Below are 18,163 nucleotides of genomic sequence, written 5' to 3' on the forward strand. Positions count from 1 at the left end.
GACACCAATCTTAATCTACTCCTGTTCCATGGGATCCTACTTCTCAATTCACTTGCTACTTCCTCCCATGACCCCAACTGCCAAAGTGTCCCAGGGCTTGCCAATCCTCAGGTGAAATGATCTAACCTAATGGTTTTAAGTGCCGCCTATACACTGATGACTGAAACATAGGTGCTCAGCCTGATGAGCTTTGTCTTCCCATGTACCAAGAAGTCTACACACAAGCAGGTCCAATGGCTGAGCAATGATACCAGGAGGGGAAGGCATCTCTTGTGTTTTTCAGCCATTCCACATTATCTGTGGCTTTTGTCCTCATAGTCCACAACATATCACCTAAACTCCAGGAATGTACCTGATTTCCAGGAAGGAAAGAGAAAGAATGGAGGCCAATCATTGAAGAGAAAAAGCCATTGGAAACTATCCCCTTTTTAACAGCTTTCCCAGAATCCACACTGATGACTTCTGCCTACTTCTCACTAGCCAGGACTATGAAATAAGTCTTCCCATAAACCCAGGGAAACCTGAGAAGTAGGAATATTTTTTTAACTATATGCCTGGAGATAATCCGGATTCTATTTATAAGGGACCAAGGGACAAAGAATATTGAGATGACTAGATACTACTTGCCGTACAAAGCCAGAGAGAATTTTCCTATAAATAACCAAATAAGGATATATATAAAGAGCCCATTTTATAACCCACTTGCAAATATACTAGAAAGCACTACCTAAAAACATTTACAAAATGCTCTTACATTGCCAATTAAACTTCCAAATATCTCGTAATTCACTGAAGACTTATATAGGGAAGTCTTTAGAGGTGAACCATAATGAAAACACCATTATATGAAATGAGTATGATATTGCAGAAATTCTCTAGAGTGTCTCTATTTTTTAAATGTTTATTTTTTGAGAGAGAGAGCACACGCGACTGCAGGGAGGGACAGAGAGAGAGACAAAGAGAGGATCAGAAGCCAATTCCACACTATCAGCACAGTGCCTGACACGGGGCTCGAACCCATGAGCCGTGAGATCCTGACCTGAGCTGAAGTCCGACACTTAACTGACAGAGCCACCCGGGCGCCCCGAGCATTCATGAGTCTCTTAAGGGATGTGTATTTACCAAAAATCATCCCCACAACTTTACATTCATTCAGCTTCTTTCCAGGGTGGGTTTTCACACACAGATTAAGATTTATAAGATGGATACACCATTTCCCATGAACCTGATAACCACAGTTTCTCTCCAGTGTGGATTATCATTTTTTACTAAAGGTCAAAAGCCAAAAACCACACACACACACACACACACACACACACACACACAGGCATTTCCCTTTGCTGCCTCTGTGAGATTCATAACATTTGCTACCTCTGTGAGATTATCAAAGATTATCAAAGATTCGCTTATGGGGCAGAGGTAAAGTTTTCCCGCATTCATCTTACCATCAGAGGGTTTCTCTCCACTGCATGTTATGACTTACTCATTGACACCTGAACAATTTTCAGCACTTCTCACAGTCATGACTCTTCTTGCATATGAAGCAATCAAGAATTTCTGAAGGTTTTCCCATATTCCTCGTATGTATAGAAATCTCTCCACTGTTGAGTTTTTACATGTTGAGTTCTTTTTTTTTTTTTTAATTTTTTTTTTTCCCAACGTTTATTTATTTTTGGGACAGAGAGAGACAGAGCATGAACGGGGGAGGGGCAGAGAGAGAGGGAGACACAGAATCGGAAACAGGCTCCAGGCTCTGAGCCACCAGCCCAGAGCCTGACGCGGGGCTCGAACTCACGGACCGCGAGATCGTGACCTGGCTGAAGTCGGATGCTTAACCGACTGCGCCACCCAGGCGCCCCACATGTTGAGTTCTTAAAATTACTGTAAGTCTTCCTGTTGTCTTTTACATTTTTAGGGTTTGATGCCAGTATGAAGTCTCAGGTGGATATTAAGGCCTCAGCACTAAGGTTTTCCCCACATTTCTTACATACAGATGGCTAATCCCTAAAGTGAGCTATGTGCTATCAAAGCATGTGAACATATTTTAAGCTGTATCTCATTCTTAGCTTCACGTGACTTTTACAGTAATCTCTTATTTATTTATTCATTCATTCATTCATTCATTTATTTACTGCACATGCTAATGGGAGGGGCAGCGAGGGAGAGGGAGAATCTCAAGCGGGCTCTGTGCAAGCGGGCTCCATGCACAGCACAGAGCCCGATGATGTGGGGCTCATCTCACAACTGTGAGATCATGACCTAAGCCAAAATGAAGAGTCAGATGCTTAACCAACTGAGCCACCCAGGCGCCCCTCTTAGTTATTTTTACATATTCCGAGATCAAGAGTCACATGCTCTACCAACTGAGCCGGCCAGGCGCTCCTGAGTTTTACAGAAATTTTAGGTACGTAAGATTAACGTTAGCACAACAGCAACAAAGACTCTCGCACACTCCTTGTAACTGTAGGGTTCTCTCAGGTGTGAGTTCTTACACGTTCTGTAAGGTATGAACAATTACTGCTTCTCCCACATACATTATACGAATGAGAATTCTGCCCCAGGGAAGCTCCTATCACGTAAGGATGAAAAATGAGTAAAGCGACCTCACATCCTTCAATTTCACAAGGCTCTTTATCCAAATGAGTGTAGATGTGAATACGAAAGGAGCTGCTGGGTGACTCAGTCAGTTAGGCGTCCCACTTCGGCTCAGGTCATGATCTTGTGGTTCGTGAGTTCGAGTTCCCGCGTCGGGCTCTGGGCTGATGGCTCGGAGCCTGGAGCCTGTTTCACATTCTGTGTCTCCCTGTCTCTTTCTGCCCCTCCCCCGCTCACACTCCGTCTCTCAAAAATAAGTAAACGTTAAAAAACTTTAACAAGATGTGAATACTAAGGTCTGAGGAACATTTGCAGGTGTTTCTCAAGTGCTGAAGACTGAGTGGAGGTTTTCCCACATTCCCTACATTCATACGGTTTCTCTCCAGAGTGAGTTCGCATGTGCATGTTAAAGCACGTGGAGCATCTGAAGGCTTTCCCACATTCTTTACATTTGTATGGCTTTCCTGCAGTGCGTGTTCACATGTGCATATTGAGATTTGTGGAACGAGCAAAAGCTTTCCCACATTCTTTACGAGCGTAGGTCTTCTCTCCAGTGTGAGTTCTTAACTGTGTGGTAAGGCCCGATGACTGAGTGAAAGCTTTCCCACACTGCCTGCCTTCATATGGCTTCTCTCTGATGTGCGACCTTACGTGCTGACTGAGCAGTGAAGAATTATTAAAGGCTTTTCCACATTCCTTACATTCGTGTAGTTTTTCTCCAGTGCAACTTCGCATGTGTAAAAGAAGTCCTGTGGATCGAGTAAAGGCTTTCCCACATTCCACACATACAGAGGGCTTTTTTCTGCTGTGAGTTCTTCTGTGACCCGTATGGTATGAGGAGTGAGTGAAGGCTTTCCCGCAGTCTTTACATTCATATGGCTTCTCTCCAGTGTGGTGTCTCACATGCACCTTACGGGATGACTGATTAACAAAAGTTCTCCGACAACGTCTTTCCCTTGCGTCTGAGTTTTCGTGTGCCCAGTAAGGTCTGAGAGCTAGCCAAAAGCTTTATCGTGTTGAACCCTCTCAGTCTTCTCTCCGACAGGGATTTCTTTGAGCAAAGTACAAATAAAGTTCGTTTCAAAGGCTTCTCCATTCTCATTACCCCTAGAAGTCTCCTGTCTAATGTGAGTCGTGAGTGTCCACTAAACGCTCTTCGACACAGGTTAGAACCGTCTTCGTCTTGCCCAACACTGCTTCTCTCCTGCTGATTAGGGTTTAAATGACAACTAAAGACTTTTTCACGCTCATTATGAAAGAACTTCTCCCCTCATCACAACTTTTATATATTGGAAACATCATAATTGAAGGCTTTGGTTTTTTGTTTTCCCATTTAAGTGTACGGAGATCCTGCCCTGTTTTTGAGTTATTTTAAGCTGAACAGACAGACTCTGAGGCTAGGATTATATCCTGCATTATATCCTCTACTTTCACAGTATCTTACACAGTTACTCCGGTAATTACCCATACTACATCATTTAAAACCTAAATTATTCCAACTAAATCCCTGTGTATCAAAAACTGAACACCTGAGCTGTGTATATGTGGATCTCTGAGGAGAAACAGGTGGAAATAGGTTTGGCGTGCTCCTCAAGTTCCTGATATTCAAAGAATCTTCACAGATTCTGCTTTCTTTGGGTAAACGACATTTATTTCATATCATTCTCCCGGATTTTGTACTTCTTGCCTTGATGTAGGGAAAGGAAATACTTTTGGAGATCTTACCAACTGTATTCCATTTGGTGTTTTTTCCAAGGAATCTCATGAAGGGGTGTGGAACCTTTGGTTTGGAGTTGCAAATCCACTTCTGTTAAAAAGTGGGACAATGTAGTCTTGGCGAAAATTTCTGGGATAAAATTGTTTAAAAGCACATAGACTGATGCCACAAAATATGGCGGAGGAGGGAATTCCAGGGCTCCTTCCCACCAGAAAACCAACAAGCTTACAAAAACTATCAAAATAAACTATCATAGCAGTTTGAAATCTAGTAAAAAATGTACATTCACAAAGGGAGCACTGATGGAAGAAGCAGCTATATTTCAGCTAATCATATCATGGTTTGTTGGTTCAAGCCCAGCATCGGGCTCTGTGCTGACAGCCCAGAGCTTGGAGTCTGTTTCAGATTCTGTGTCTCCTTCTCCCTCTGCCCTTCCCCTGTGCTCGCTCTCTCTCTCTCTCTCTCTCTCTCTCAAAAATAAATAAATGTTAAAAAAATAAAAAATAAATTCATCAAGTGAGTGCTGAGGCATTTTAATTACCCACCTACCATCCCCACTCTTCGGATCAGCTCCAGCCATGTAGACAACAGGATGCATCCTTGAGCAAGTTGCGAGGGCTCAAAGGAGCGCTATGGACCTTGTTCTCAAAGAAGCACCACTGGGTGCTTCGATCTTTCTGGCAGCTTCCTTTAGTATCACCGCCGCAAGGGTGTGGCATTATATCACCCAACTCAGAGAGTTCCAGGAACAAGGCAGCATCTCAGACAACTTTTTTTTTAAATTTTTTTAAATTTTTATTCATTTTTGAAAAAGAGAGAAAGAGCACAAGCAGGGATGGGGAGGAGAGAGAGGGGGACACAGAATTAGAAGCAAGCTCCAGGCTCTGAGCTGTCAGCACAGAGCCCAATGCGGGGCTCGAACCCACGAACCATGAGATCATGACCTGAGCTGAGGTCAGATACTCAACCAACTGTGCCACTCAGGTGCTGCTCAGACAACTTCTGATGAAGATGTCTAGAGCCAAAATATTGCCTAGAGCAGCCCGAGGAAAGGGAGAGCATTTGGGACAAACAAAACATAGCCTGAAAGGCCTTAGAAGGCACAGACCGAAAATGTTGATATGTGTGTGAATAGGGGCTTTATTTTATTATTTTTTTAATGTTTATTTTGAAGGAGAGAGAGCACAGCAGGGGAGGGGCAGAGAGAGAGGGACACAGAATCTGAAGCAGGCTCCAGGCTCCAAGCTGTCAGCACAGAGCCTGATTCGGGTCTTGAACTCACAAACTGTGAGATCATGACCTGAGTTAAGTCAGATGCTTAACCAACTGAGCCACCCACTGCCCCTGAATAGGACTTTAAAAGCTCGAGTGTTTACCAGAGAATCAAGAAGTCCATAAGCACCCCTGGGGCTGGATGCATGCTGGGAAAGGGTGAGAGGATCCAAAGAGGATCCAAAGATCAACCTCTGGCTGATCGTCAGGATCCACTCCAGCAGGGACAGAAGACTAAGGAAGAGTTGTAGACGGCCTAGCTAAACACCAAAGGAGTGGCCCAACACACAGCCCATCAACAAAAACCAAAAGAACATTTTTAGTTTTCTTCTCTTGGCTCCAGGCATTTAAGGAATTTCTGTCACTCTAGTTTAGTGACCACTAAATTAACAGAACACAGATTTCAGGGACAGCACTAAAAAGAAATGCAGAATATACAAAAATAATTTATAAAAGCCACTAAGCAAACATCAACAGTACACAACAAGCAGCAACAGCAAACCCTGGGAGAGGGGTGAATCAGATTTTCAAACAGCAGCATTATGATATCTAGAATTTATGTTTCTAGGGCTTCTGGGTGGCGCAGTCAGCTGAGCATCTGACTCTTGATTTCGGCTCATGTCATGATCCCAGGGTTGTGGGATTGAGCCCCGTGTTGGGCTCTGTGCTGAGTGTGGAGCCTGCGTGGGATTCTCTCTTTCTTTCTCTTTCTCTCTCTCTTTCTCTTTCCCCCTCTGCCTCTCTCCCTTGCTCATTTACTCTCTCTAAAATTAAAAAAAAAAAAAAATTGCTCCTAAAAGCAAAAGCACGGGACTTAGTAACAACCTTAAATCCATTTGTTTCAACACACCCAGCTAACAGAAACCATGGACAAAGAACTATAGGAAACTAGAAGAATTATGTTTCGCTAAAGAAATTATCAATACGAGACAAACAAAAAAGAACCAAAAGACAGGCACCTGGGTGACTCAGTTGATAAAGTGTCAGACCTCGGCTTGGGTCATGATCTCAAAGTTCGTGGGTTCGAGCCCCACGATGGGCTCTGTGCTGACAGCTTGGAGCCTGGAGCCTGCTTTGGATTCTGTCTTCCTCTCTCTCTGCCCCCCCCCCCCGCCTCATACTTTGTCTCTCTCTCTCTCTCTCTCTCCTTCTCTCTCTCTGTCAAAAATGAATAAACATTAAAAACAAATTCTTTTTTTTTAAAGAACCAAAAGAACTAAAAAGCACAGTATCAAAAATGGGTGGTACAGGGACACCTGGGTGGCCCAGCTGGTTAAGCACCCAGCTTCAACCCAGGTCATGATCTCATGGTTTCTGAGTTCTAGCCCCACATCAGGCTCTGTGCTGACAGCTCAGAGCCTGGAGCCTGCTTTGGGTTCTGTCTCTCTTTCTCTCTCTCTGCCCCTCCCCCTTTTGTGTGTGCTCTTGCTTGCAAACTCTCTCTCCAAAATAAATAACTAAAAAAAAAAAAAAAATGGGTGGTATAGGCAAAAGGATAGACATAAACATGAATCCAGAAAAAGAAAAGAAAAAAAAAAAACAAAAAACATACTCTCAACAGTGTGCCAGGGGAAAGAATAGTCTCTTCAACACCTAGTGCTAGGATACCTGGATAGCTCTATGCAGACGAATCAAAGCAGACCCCTGATTCAGACCATATACACAAATTCACTCAAAATGGATCAAAAATCTGGGGCGCCTGGGTGGCTCAGTTGGTTTAGCGTCTGACTTCAGCTCAGGTCATGATCTCTCGGTCTGTGAACTCCAGCCCCACGTTGGGCAACGTGCTGACAGCTCAGAGCCTGGCGTCTGCTTTGGATTGTGTCTCACCACCCCCTGCCCCTCCCCCACTAGTGCTCTGTCTCACTCTGTCTCTCAAAAATAAATAAATGTAAAAAAAATTTTTTAATAAAAAAAAAATAAAGTAAAAATGGACCAAAAACCTAATGTAAAGGCTAAACCTATTAAAAAATCTTAGAAGAAAGCAAGGGGGTAAATCTTTAGAACCTTGGATCTGACAGTGTCTAATCTTTGTAAGATATGAAAAAGCACCAAAGAAAACAAAGATAAATGGGACCCCACCAAAATTAAAACTGTTTGTGCATCAAAAAACACCATCAAAAAGAGCATAACGATATCCCCAAAATGGGAGAAAAAACATGTAAATCATACATGTGCTTTGGGCCCGCTGTGAGAGGCCAGAAAGAACTCCTGCACGTCAACAACAAAAAACAACACAGGGTAAAAAAGGGGCAAAGAACTTGAATCAGCATTTCTCCAAAGACACAGAAATGGTCAACAAGCACAGGATAAGATGTTCAACATCATTTGTTTTAGGGAAATGCACATCAAAACCACGGTAAGACACCACTGCATACTCTAGGATGGTTACTATTAAAACAAAAAAAGAAGATGGGGCACCTGGGTGGCTCAGTCAGCTAAGCATCCGATTCTTGATTTCAGCTCAGGTCATGATCTTACGGCTCATGAGTTTGAGCCCCAGGTGGGGCTCTGTGCTGACAGCGCAGAGCCTGCCTGGGATTCTCTCTCTCCCTCACTTTCTGCGCCTCCCCAGCTCGTGCACGTGCACTCTCTCTCTCTCTCTCAAAATAAGTAAATTTTTTTTAATGTTTATTTTTGAGAGAGAGAGAGAGAGAGAGGGAGAGACAGAGATATAGAATATGAGTGGGCAAGGGGCAGAGAGTGAGGGAGACAGAATCCGAAGCAGGCTCCAATCTCCTAGCTGTCAGCACAGAGCCCGATGTGGGGCTAGAACTCACGAGCTGTGAGATCATGACCTGAGCTGAAGTCGCATGCTTAACTGGCTGAGCCACCCAGGTGCCCCAAAATAAGTAAAATTTTTAAAAAGATTTAAAAAACAGAAAAGAAAAAAAGGACATAAGTGATGATAGCAAGAATGTGGAGTAACTTCCACACTGTCCGAGGGAATATAGTACGATACAGCCTCTATATAAAATAGTTTGGTAATTCTTAACAAGTTAAACATAAAAGGACCATATGCCCCCGCACATTGTCATGAAATTGAATTCTGTATGATTTTACTAGATATGTACGGAATAGGTACACCTGTAAATAGAAAGTAGATTAGTGGTTGCAGGGGCTGGGGGTAGGGCTGAACGGAGGCTGACTGCTGATTGGTTACAGGGTTTCCTTTTTAAGCGAAAGTATTTTGGAACTAAAAAGAGCTGATGGTTGCACACCACTGTGAATGTACTCAGTACCAATAAATCACACTCACCAAAATGGTTCATTTGTGTATTTTATCCAAAAAGAAAAAAAACATATGGCACATACTTGTATCTAAATATGAGTGGAACAAGACAAAAAGGTTGAAAAAAGGGAACTTGGGACTACACAGAGGGCAGTGTGTTAGAGAAGTCTGGCAATCATAAGAGTATGGGGTCGAAACTGCAGGCAATTTACAAAGCTTAATACTCAGGAAAACTAAGGCTGACGGTACACAAAAAACACTGAGACAGTCAGGAAACAAAATAGAAAGTATTGTAAAAAGACCTATCTGCAAGTAATGAAATTTTCAAATGAGCCAGACAGGTCTTTCTGAGAGAACAGAAGAAGGTTGACATCAATGGAAATTTAAAGGTAAAGGGAGTTAAAGGTTCCTGAGCAAATTCAGAAACGAAGTGGCTTCGTTCAGCCTTCTCTGAAAAAGGGTAGACCTCCGAAAGCTTACCAAGTGGCATTTCCAAATGGACTGCACCTTTCCTAGACTGGCATCGCTCTGCACAAAACCGTATCATGAACTTACCCTGCAGAACTCCTCTCCCTCCTGTCCTCAGCAATTCTGCTGCTTCTAATGCAGAGCTGAGATCAGGTTTGCATGATTTGTATCCTGCTTAAGGGAAAAATACATAAAGAGAACCCTGAAAGACACGAAATGCAGGTCTTTGGATAGGAACCAACATTTTAGCCTTCACGGTTTCTGAAGACAGTGAAGTCTCACTTTATAAACTGCAAAATCATCACATGAAATTTTAAATCAATGCAATAAAACTATTCTAAAAGGAACAAAAATCGAAGTACAGGGATGTCTGGGTGGCTCAGTCGGTTAAGCATCCGACTTCAGCTCAGGTCATGATCTCACAGTCCATGAGTTCGAGCCCCGCGTCAGGCTCTGTGGTGACAGCTCAGAGCCTGGAGCCTGCTTCAGATTCTGTGTCTCCCTCTCTCTCTGCCCCTTCCCTGCTCATGCTCTGTCTCTCTCTGTCTCAAAAATAAATAAAAACATTAAAAAACATTTAAAAAATCGAAGTACATTCTTTGTGCCCTCAAAAGACTAGAGAACTCTAAGACCTGAAAATCACATCTGGCCTCATACACATCTTAAGTCTTAAAGTTTTGCAAAACTAAAAGGCAACCGACAGAATGGGAGAAGATATTTGCAAACGACATATCAGATAAAGGGTTAGTATCCAAAATCTATAAAGAACTTCTCAAACTCAACACCCAAAAAACAACTACTCCAGTGAAGAAATGGGCAAAAGACATGAATAGACACTTCTCCAAAGAAGACATACAGATGGCCAACCGACACATGAAAAAATGCTCAACATCACTCATCACCAGGGAAATACAAATCAAAACCACAATGAGACACCACCTCACACCCATCAGAATGGCTAACATTAACAACTCAGGCAACAACAGATGTTGGTGAGGATGCAAAGAGAAAGGATCTCTTTTGCACTGCTGGTGGGAATGCAAGCTGGTGCAGCCACTCTGGAAAACAGTCTGGAGGTTCCTCAAAAAACTAAAAATAGAACTACCCTATGACCCAGCAATTGCACTACTAGGCATTTATCCACCGGATACAGGTGTGCTGTTTCGAAGGGGCACATGCACCCCAGTGTTTATAGCAGCACTATCAACAATAGCCAAAGTATGGAAAGAGCCCAAATGTCCATCAACGGATGAATGGATAAAGAAGATGTGAGATATATATATATACAATGGAGTATTACTCAGCAATCAAAAAGAATGAAAGCTTGCTATTTGCAACTACTTAGATGGAACTGGAGGGTATTACGCTAAGTGAAATTAGTCAGAAAAAGATAAATATCATAGGACTTCACTCATATGAGGACTTTAAGAGACGAAACAGATGAACATAAGGGAAGGGAAACAAAAATAATATAAAAACAGGGAGGGCGGGGCGCCTGGGTGGTGCAGTCGGTTAAGCGTCCGACTTCAGCCAGGTCACGATCTTGCAGTCCGTGAGTTCGAGCCCCGCGTCAGGCTCTGGGCTGATGGCTCAGAGCCTGGAGCCTGTTTCCAATTCTGTGTCTCCCTCTCTCTCTGCCCCTCCCCCGTTCATGCTGTGTCTCTCTCTGTCCTCAAAATAAATAAAAAACGTTGAAAAAAAAATTAAAAAAAAAAAATAAAAACAGGGAGGGGGACAAAACAGAAGAGACTCATAAATATGGAGAACAAACAGAGGGTTACTGGAGGGGGTGTGGGAGGGGGGATGAGCTAAATGGGTAAGGGGCACTAAGGAATCTACTCCTGAAATCACTGTTTCACTATATGCTAACTAATTTGGATGTAAATTAAAAAAAAAAATTTTTAAATTAAAACAAAACAAAACAAAACAAAACAAACAAGGGGGAAAAAAACAGAGGCAAATCAAGAAGCAGACTCTTAATTATAGGGAACAAACTGATGATTACCTGAGGGGAGGGGAGTAGGAGGGTTGGGTTAAATAGGTGATGGGGATTAAGGAGTACACTAGTTGTAATGAGCATGGGGTACTATGCGGAAATGCTGAGTCACTATATTGTATACCTGAAACTAACACTGTATGTTAACTATAATGAAATTAAAATAAAAACTGAAAAAAAAGTAATAAAATAAAGTAAAGTCTTAAGGTTTTCATGGGGTGCCTGGGTGGCTCAGTCGATTAAGCATCCAACTTTGGCTCAGGTCATGATCTCACGGTTTGTGAGTTCAAGCCCCGTGTCAGGCTCTGTGCCCACAGCTCAGAGCCTGGAGTCTTCTTTGGAGTCTGGGTCTCCCTCTCTCTGCTCCTCCCCCGTTCACGCTCTGTCTCTGTCTCTCAAAAATGAATGTTAATAAAAAAAAAATTTTTTTTAAGTCTTAAGGTTTTCAGTCCCTAAAAGAGTATCATTTATCTAGACAGATCTTCATTTGCACAGGGAATCCTCCAGAGAGTGAGGCCCCTGAGGCCAGGGATTATGTCTGTCTTGTTTACCACAGTCTTCCCATTTGACAGCAAAGGTACTTAAGAAACATTTATTTCATAAGGGGTTCAGTGAAGAACGATGCTTACCTAGTGTGATGAGATTCTGGTAGTTCTCCAACATCACATCTCTGTAGAGAACAATCTGTGTTTGATCCAACAAAGTCCACTCCTCCTGGGTAAAGTCCACAGCTACATACTCAAAGGTCACTAAGTGCTAAACCATCAGACACATGCTGCCTTCAGCGAACTAGCATCTTCTTTGAGGTTCTCAGAAAGATGAAGGACTGAGGAAGGTAGACCAGAAGCCTACAGTACTCTCGGGCCCAGACCTTGTCTGCTCTCCAGCTATAGATGTGCCTGGTGATCACAGCCAGTCATGTGGATTTACCGGCATGTCTGACATGTGATGAAACTTATGTTACCACAACTTTATTGTGGGCTCTTCTTGCTTTATTTTCCTCCTCTATTTATAGGCTGCGGTTAGCACTGAGCACACTGTAACACTCTGTAAAATCTACTAAGAGATTAATTATTTCCACAGTAACACATGCATTCCATGAGATTAGATACCTTCATATCATTCCTCAGTATCTATCATAACACTCAGTGAAATGATAAGCCAACAAGCATGATCAAGCATCAGAAAGAATTAATGAATACGGAGATAAAAGAATCACATCCAGTATAATCCCTATGTATTCTGAGATGGCATGAGTCCTGGAGACATTTACCTGGGACTCATTCCTTAAGCAGGGCCATTAATTGCTATAAAAAGCCTGGGGACATTACAAGAAGATAAGGCTTGTATCTGACAGAGAGAAACAGGACATTCTGAAGAAAGGTCAACTTTCTACGTACCTGAGAAGAATCCATCAGTAACCCAGCCACCATCCTAGCCTCTTCGAGTTTCCTTTCCTCTAAAGACAGAAAAGGTCCCAAGAAAGATGACCTCAGAGAGAAGAAGGCCATGAACTCTGAAGCCAATCCAATTCCAATAACCACATGCCTACGAACGGTCCACACCAGGCACAGAACACACACCAAACACGATAATTCCATATGACTGAGTTACCTGGAGCAAGACGATGGTTTTCTGGATCTTGCTACCCACGAGATACAGGTTAAAAATTCCATCTTACGGGCACCTGGGTGGCTCAGTCAGTTGAGCATCCAACTCTTGATTTCACCTCAGGTCATGATCTCACAGTTATGAGATCGAGCCTTGGGTCAGGCTCCACACAGTCTGCTTGGGATATTCTCATTCTCTCTCTCTTTCCCTGCCCTTGCCCCACACGTGCACATGGGTGCTCTCTCTCTCAAAATAAATAAACATTTTTTTTAATTCCATCTTGAGTTATACAAATTACAGTGAGGCAGAGCTGTTTGACACAATAGAATTCGTGAATATATTACCCCCTGAAAAAGTGCACACACACACACACACACACACACACACACACACACACACACACCTTCCTGCATCTCAAATCCCAGAAACCTGACTTATACACACTCTGCTCATTTCAGTCACGCTTATATGGTCCACCACATGATCACTCAGCCCCGAGTGCTGGCTCTGCCATTTGTGAAGGAACTACATGAAGCAAACAAATTTGGAAAGAAGCATCAGCAAGGACTCACCACCCACCTGATTCACATCAAGGGCTGCCATCCTGTGAATCTGATAGAGTTTCCAGAATATTCCATCTCTTGCTCAGACCACTTCAGAGGAGCTTTTGAGTTTAAGACGTTGATCTCAATTTCTCTTCATACACTGGAGTATCTGGCTAATTGGTTCACAACATCCATCATTAAACATCAGACATTTTTCCTCAATCATCAACCATCACTCTTTCGCCATATCTGTGCAGATGAAAACACATGACAGCCGTTAAAAACCATTTAATACCCTATCATACAAATATTATCAACTGCTATTTACTATTATTAGTAGTTGTACATATATAATCTCCTTTCGTTGTTAGAACAACACTCCAAATTGGGTGTAAATAACTATCATTTAATAATACTCCGTCCACACCCTCTGCTGGGCATAATGGAGATGAGAAATACAAAAGGTTTTATGCAATCAGAAGTCCCTCTGAGTACCCACTGCTGGAGCTTGGCTGGATTTGGAACCTTCACCTCCTTCTGTCTCTTACTGCTTCATGCAGTCAGCTAATATTCAGTAAGGACCTTCTTTAAGCCAGGCCAGGTATGAGGCAATGAGGAGGGAACAGTTCTTGGGGATTTCACAATTAAATGGGGCAATGGAGGTAATAAACAGATGGACATCCGAAACTGAATATTGTGATTTTAGAAAAACTCGAAATACATTTCTAATGTTAGCCACTCCAACAGTGTCGGAAACACATCGTTGTTTTTATGTCGAAACTGAAGGCTTTCCATATTTTCTCACAATTAACCAAAGACTAGTACACAAATATATTGTGCATCTTTTTGCCTTTTCATATTGCTGTTCAGTTCTACTTTTCTCCATTAAGTATTGGTTTTATTTTTATTCACCCTTTCAGTACATTTTCTTCTTCTCCCTCTCCTCCTCCTCCTCTTCCTCCTCCTTTTTGAGAGAGAGAGGAGAGAGAAGCAGGGCTTACCCTGCTGGGGCTCATGCTCACCTGAAATGGGGCTCAAGCTCAACGGATGTGCAAACTCACGAACCGTGAGATCCTGACCTGAGCTGAAGTCTGATGCTTAACCAACGGAGTCACCCAGGCTCCCAGTATATTTTCTTCTACTTCTATATTCCTTGCTCAACTTTATCAAGCAGCGCCCTTAGTTCCATTTCTTAAACTTCTTTTATGGAATTACAGCATACATATGACTAAGGGAGGCAATCATGAATAAAAATCTCAATGAAGTATTCAGAAATGAACAGCCCCATGTAACATCATTCCAGGTTGAGAAATAGAATATTTCCATATCCAGCATCTCAGACATATTCCTTGTCTCTTTTCCAAATCGCTAACTCCACGCTTCCCAACTGCAACCACTATCCTGACATTTAACACTCGGCAGCGTACTGCCTATTTTTGAATTTTTATTTAATTTTTTTAATGCGTATTTACTTTTGAGAGAGAGAGAGACGGAGGGAGGGGCAGAGAAGAGACAGAGAATGCCAGGCAGGCTCTGAGCTGTCAGCACAGAGCCCAACGTGGCGCTCAATCTCACAAACCATGAGACCATGACCTGAGCCAAAATCAAGAGTCAGACGCTTGACTGACTGAGCCACTCAGGCACCCCATTTTTTTCTAACCTTTTTAATGTTTATTTACTTTTGAGAGAGAGAATTTTAAAGAAAAGGTATCTAACAGCCTGCAATCTTTTGCGTCTGGCTTCTTTAATCGGACATTGCTTGTGAGCTTCATCCAAGAGGTTACCTCTGCGTTCCTTCTCTTTGCTCATTTTGAGTATGCCACAAAAAATACACGCCACAAGTCATCGGCTCATCCCTTGATCCACTTTCAGTTACTTCCAAGCGAGGGATAGTTCAAATAATGATGTTACATATAGTGTTTATGTTCAATTGGTGGCCACGTGTGTGCATCACTGGTGTGTCACCACCAGATCATATTTAGTTGATATACTTTAAAAATGTGTTTCCACTAGCAGTCTACGAACATCTCAACCAATACCGGGCACTGTTTTTCCCTTTTCAGTTTTACTTTTAGCCATTCAGTGTGTGCAGTAGTATCACACTGTGGTTTTTATTTGCAAATCCCTGGTTGCTAATGACATGGAGCACCTCTTTATACATTCGTTGCCCATCTGTTTTTGTTTTTGTTTTTAATGGAAGGGCCTATGCAAACCTCTTGTTCATTTCTCACTTTGGGTATTAATCTACAGTTTTTACATAACTCCTCTGTTGTTACATGGGAGGCAATTAACCCGATGCTAAAGATGAAATATGCCTGCAACTTATTTCCACCTCCTTACTTTCAAAGAGGTTACCACAAACATTTAACTCTACACATGGAGAGAGATGTAGAGAAGGTACACTATGTATGCATGCTAAATACTAACAACTGGTCAAACGTACAGTAAGGCAACACCTGAACAATTCATCACATTTCAGTAACGGGTGGCCACAGCCAGAGCATTTCCGTCCAGTCCCCACCGGAACGCACCGCAATCGCCACGTCGGAGAGAAGGGGCGCTGCGGCCGTTTTCCACAACCGCGTACACGTTTCTCCTCTGGAGAAAGGACACGGTTTGTTCTGGCAGCTTTCGCAGAGAGGCTCACAGCGGGCAGAGAGAAGGCCCTGCCTCCACTCGGGACCCCGAGCCGCGGCCCCGACCCCCACCCGCGCGGGCGAAGCCGACCGAGGCTCTGGGACGGACCCGGGCGGCCTCGGTCCCTCGGGCGCGGCGCACCCGCGATTCCCCACCAGTCGCGGAAGCTCGAAACCTCCGGGGAGCCAACGCATTAGAAGCGGGGCGGAGCTCGAAGTGAGTCGGTTTCCGATTAGCACTTCCGCTTCCGGTTTCCGCCAGGAGGTCAGCGTACGGGACGGGGCCTCAAGAGCAGAGGGGTTGGGTCCCGGGTGGCAGCCGCTGCTTGCGGATGTCTGGGGAGCGGGCTGGAGCTGGGTCCCGAGCTGGCTGTTGCACCCACCACGTCCGAGGCGCAACGCTGGGATGTCCGAGGGCAGGGGACCGAGTTAGAAGCGGCACGGACACGGTGGGCGGGGTTTGCCCCCAGTTCCGGGCCACGGAAGCTCTTGAAATGCTCTCTCTTCTTCAAGACTTTCTCCTTGTTGGTTCAGTCCCAGGCGGCGCTCTGCATATTTATAAAGATGAGCCTGCTAGCCCGTAAAATGAGCTCCCAGCTCATCAGTCCTCTCTCTGACCTTCAGCTTTAAGGTAGAATCCTCATAGCACATAATTAACCCATTTAAAATGTACCATAGTATAGTCAGAGTTGTGTATCCATCACCACAATCAATTTTAGTACATTTTCATAATCACAAAAGGAAACCCCGTACCCTCTTAGCCATAATCTTCCCACCTCATCACCCCCACTCCCCCAGCCCAAAGCAACAATGTAGTTTGGGGTTTTTTTTTTTTTTGTTTTGTTTTTTGTCTTTGGGGATTTGCCTATTCTGACATTTCATGTAAACAGGATATTACAACATGTGGTCTTTGTGTCTGGCCTTCTTTGACTTCCATAATGTTATCAAGGTTCATCCATGTTGTAGTGTGTACCAGTCTTTATTTCTTTTTCTTACTGAGTAGTATTCCACTGTGTGGGTGTGTCACAATTTATCCACTCAACAGTTAATGGACATTGGGTTATTTCCACTTTTTTTGGCTATTAAAAATAACATGGCGGGGGGGGCGCGCCTGGGTGGCTCATTCGGTTAAGGGTTAAGTGTCAGACTTTGAATCAGGTCATGATCTCACAGTACGTGGGTTCAAGCCCACATCAGGCTCTGTGCTGACAGCTTGGAGCCTCCTTCAGATTCTGTGTCTTCCTCTCTCTCTCTGCCCCTCCCCCATTCGCACCCTGTCTCTCTCAAATATAATCAAAACACATTAAAAAATAACATTTAAAAATAACATGGGATATTTTTTGAACAGTGATCAGAGGAAAATTCATATTCCTAAATGTATCCTTAAAAGTGAGATAATAAAAAATAAATTCCAAGCTAAAAGACAAACAAAACCTAGAAATAGAATATCAGTGTAACCCAACCTAGAAAATTATATAGGAATTTACACTACCAAAGAGCATCAAGCCCAGATGGATTGGTTTTTGGTTGAGTGGGGGTGGCAACAGCTTTATTGAGACAGAATTCACATATAATTCATCCGTTTACTTTTTTTAATATTTATTTATTTTTGAGAGAGAGCACAGAGGGGGAGGGGCAGAGAGAGAGGGAGACAGGATCCAAAGCAGATTCTGAGCTGACAGCAGAGAGCCCAAAGTGGGGCTTGAACTCAGGAACCAGGAGACCTGAACCAAAGTCAGACGCTTAACCAACTGAGCCACCCAGACGCCCACAATTCACCCAAAGTGTATATTCAGTGGTTATTTTATTCACAGAGTTGTGAAACCATTGCCACAATCAGTTTGAGAACAATTTCACCATCCCCAGCTCCCCATCCCATCCCATCCCTAAGCAGCTATTTATTTATTGTCTCTATAGATTTGCCTATTTGATGATTTCACATAAGTTTTAAAAACTATGTGGTCTTTTGTGACTGATTTCTTACAGATAGCATAAACTTTTCAAGGTTAATCTATACTGTAGCATTTATCAGTATTAAGTTTATTTATTTATTTACTTAAGTAAACCTTTACACCAACATGAGGCTTGAAC

General features: G+C 43.1%; 1 protein-coding gene across 8 annotated transcripts in view; it reads right to left on the minus strand.

Moving 5' to 3' along the window:
• The window catches only part of LOC121013940 (zinc finger protein 846-like), a 55,820-nt gene extending 38,967 nt beyond the window's left edge, over positions 1-16,853 (minus strand). For 3 of the 8 annotated variants that reach the window (XM_040449814.1, XM_040449819.1, XM_040449813.1), the window contains exons 1-5: positions 15,968-16,853; positions 13,471-13,685; positions 12,681-12,739; positions 11,910-12,036; positions 9,372-9,458 (exon numbers count right to left, since the gene is read on the minus strand). In XM_040449814.1, the coding sequence (XP_040305748.1) occupies positions 9,372-9,458; positions 11,910-12,036; positions 12,681-12,713 (247 nt within the window). In that variant the 5' untranslated portion in view covers positions 12,714-12,739; positions 13,471-13,685; positions 15,968-16,853. The remainder of the gene's footprint in view (positions 1-9,371; positions 9,459-11,909; positions 12,037-12,680; positions 12,740-13,470; positions 13,686-15,967) is intronic. The other 5 variants (XM_040449820.1, XM_040449815.1, XM_040449817.1 and 2 more) reach the window with 4 other exon arrangements.
• Between the last annotated feature and the right edge of the window lie 1,310 nt (positions 16,854-18,163).

This window comes from Herpailurus yagouaroundi, unplaced genomic scaffold, assembly GCF_014898765.1.
Source record: "Herpailurus yagouaroundi ecotype Mexico unplaced genomic scaffold, PumYag 200, whole genome shotgun sequence".
Taxonomy (NCBI): domain Eukaryota; kingdom Metazoa; phylum Chordata; class Mammalia; order Carnivora; family Felidae; genus Herpailurus; species Herpailurus yagouaroundi.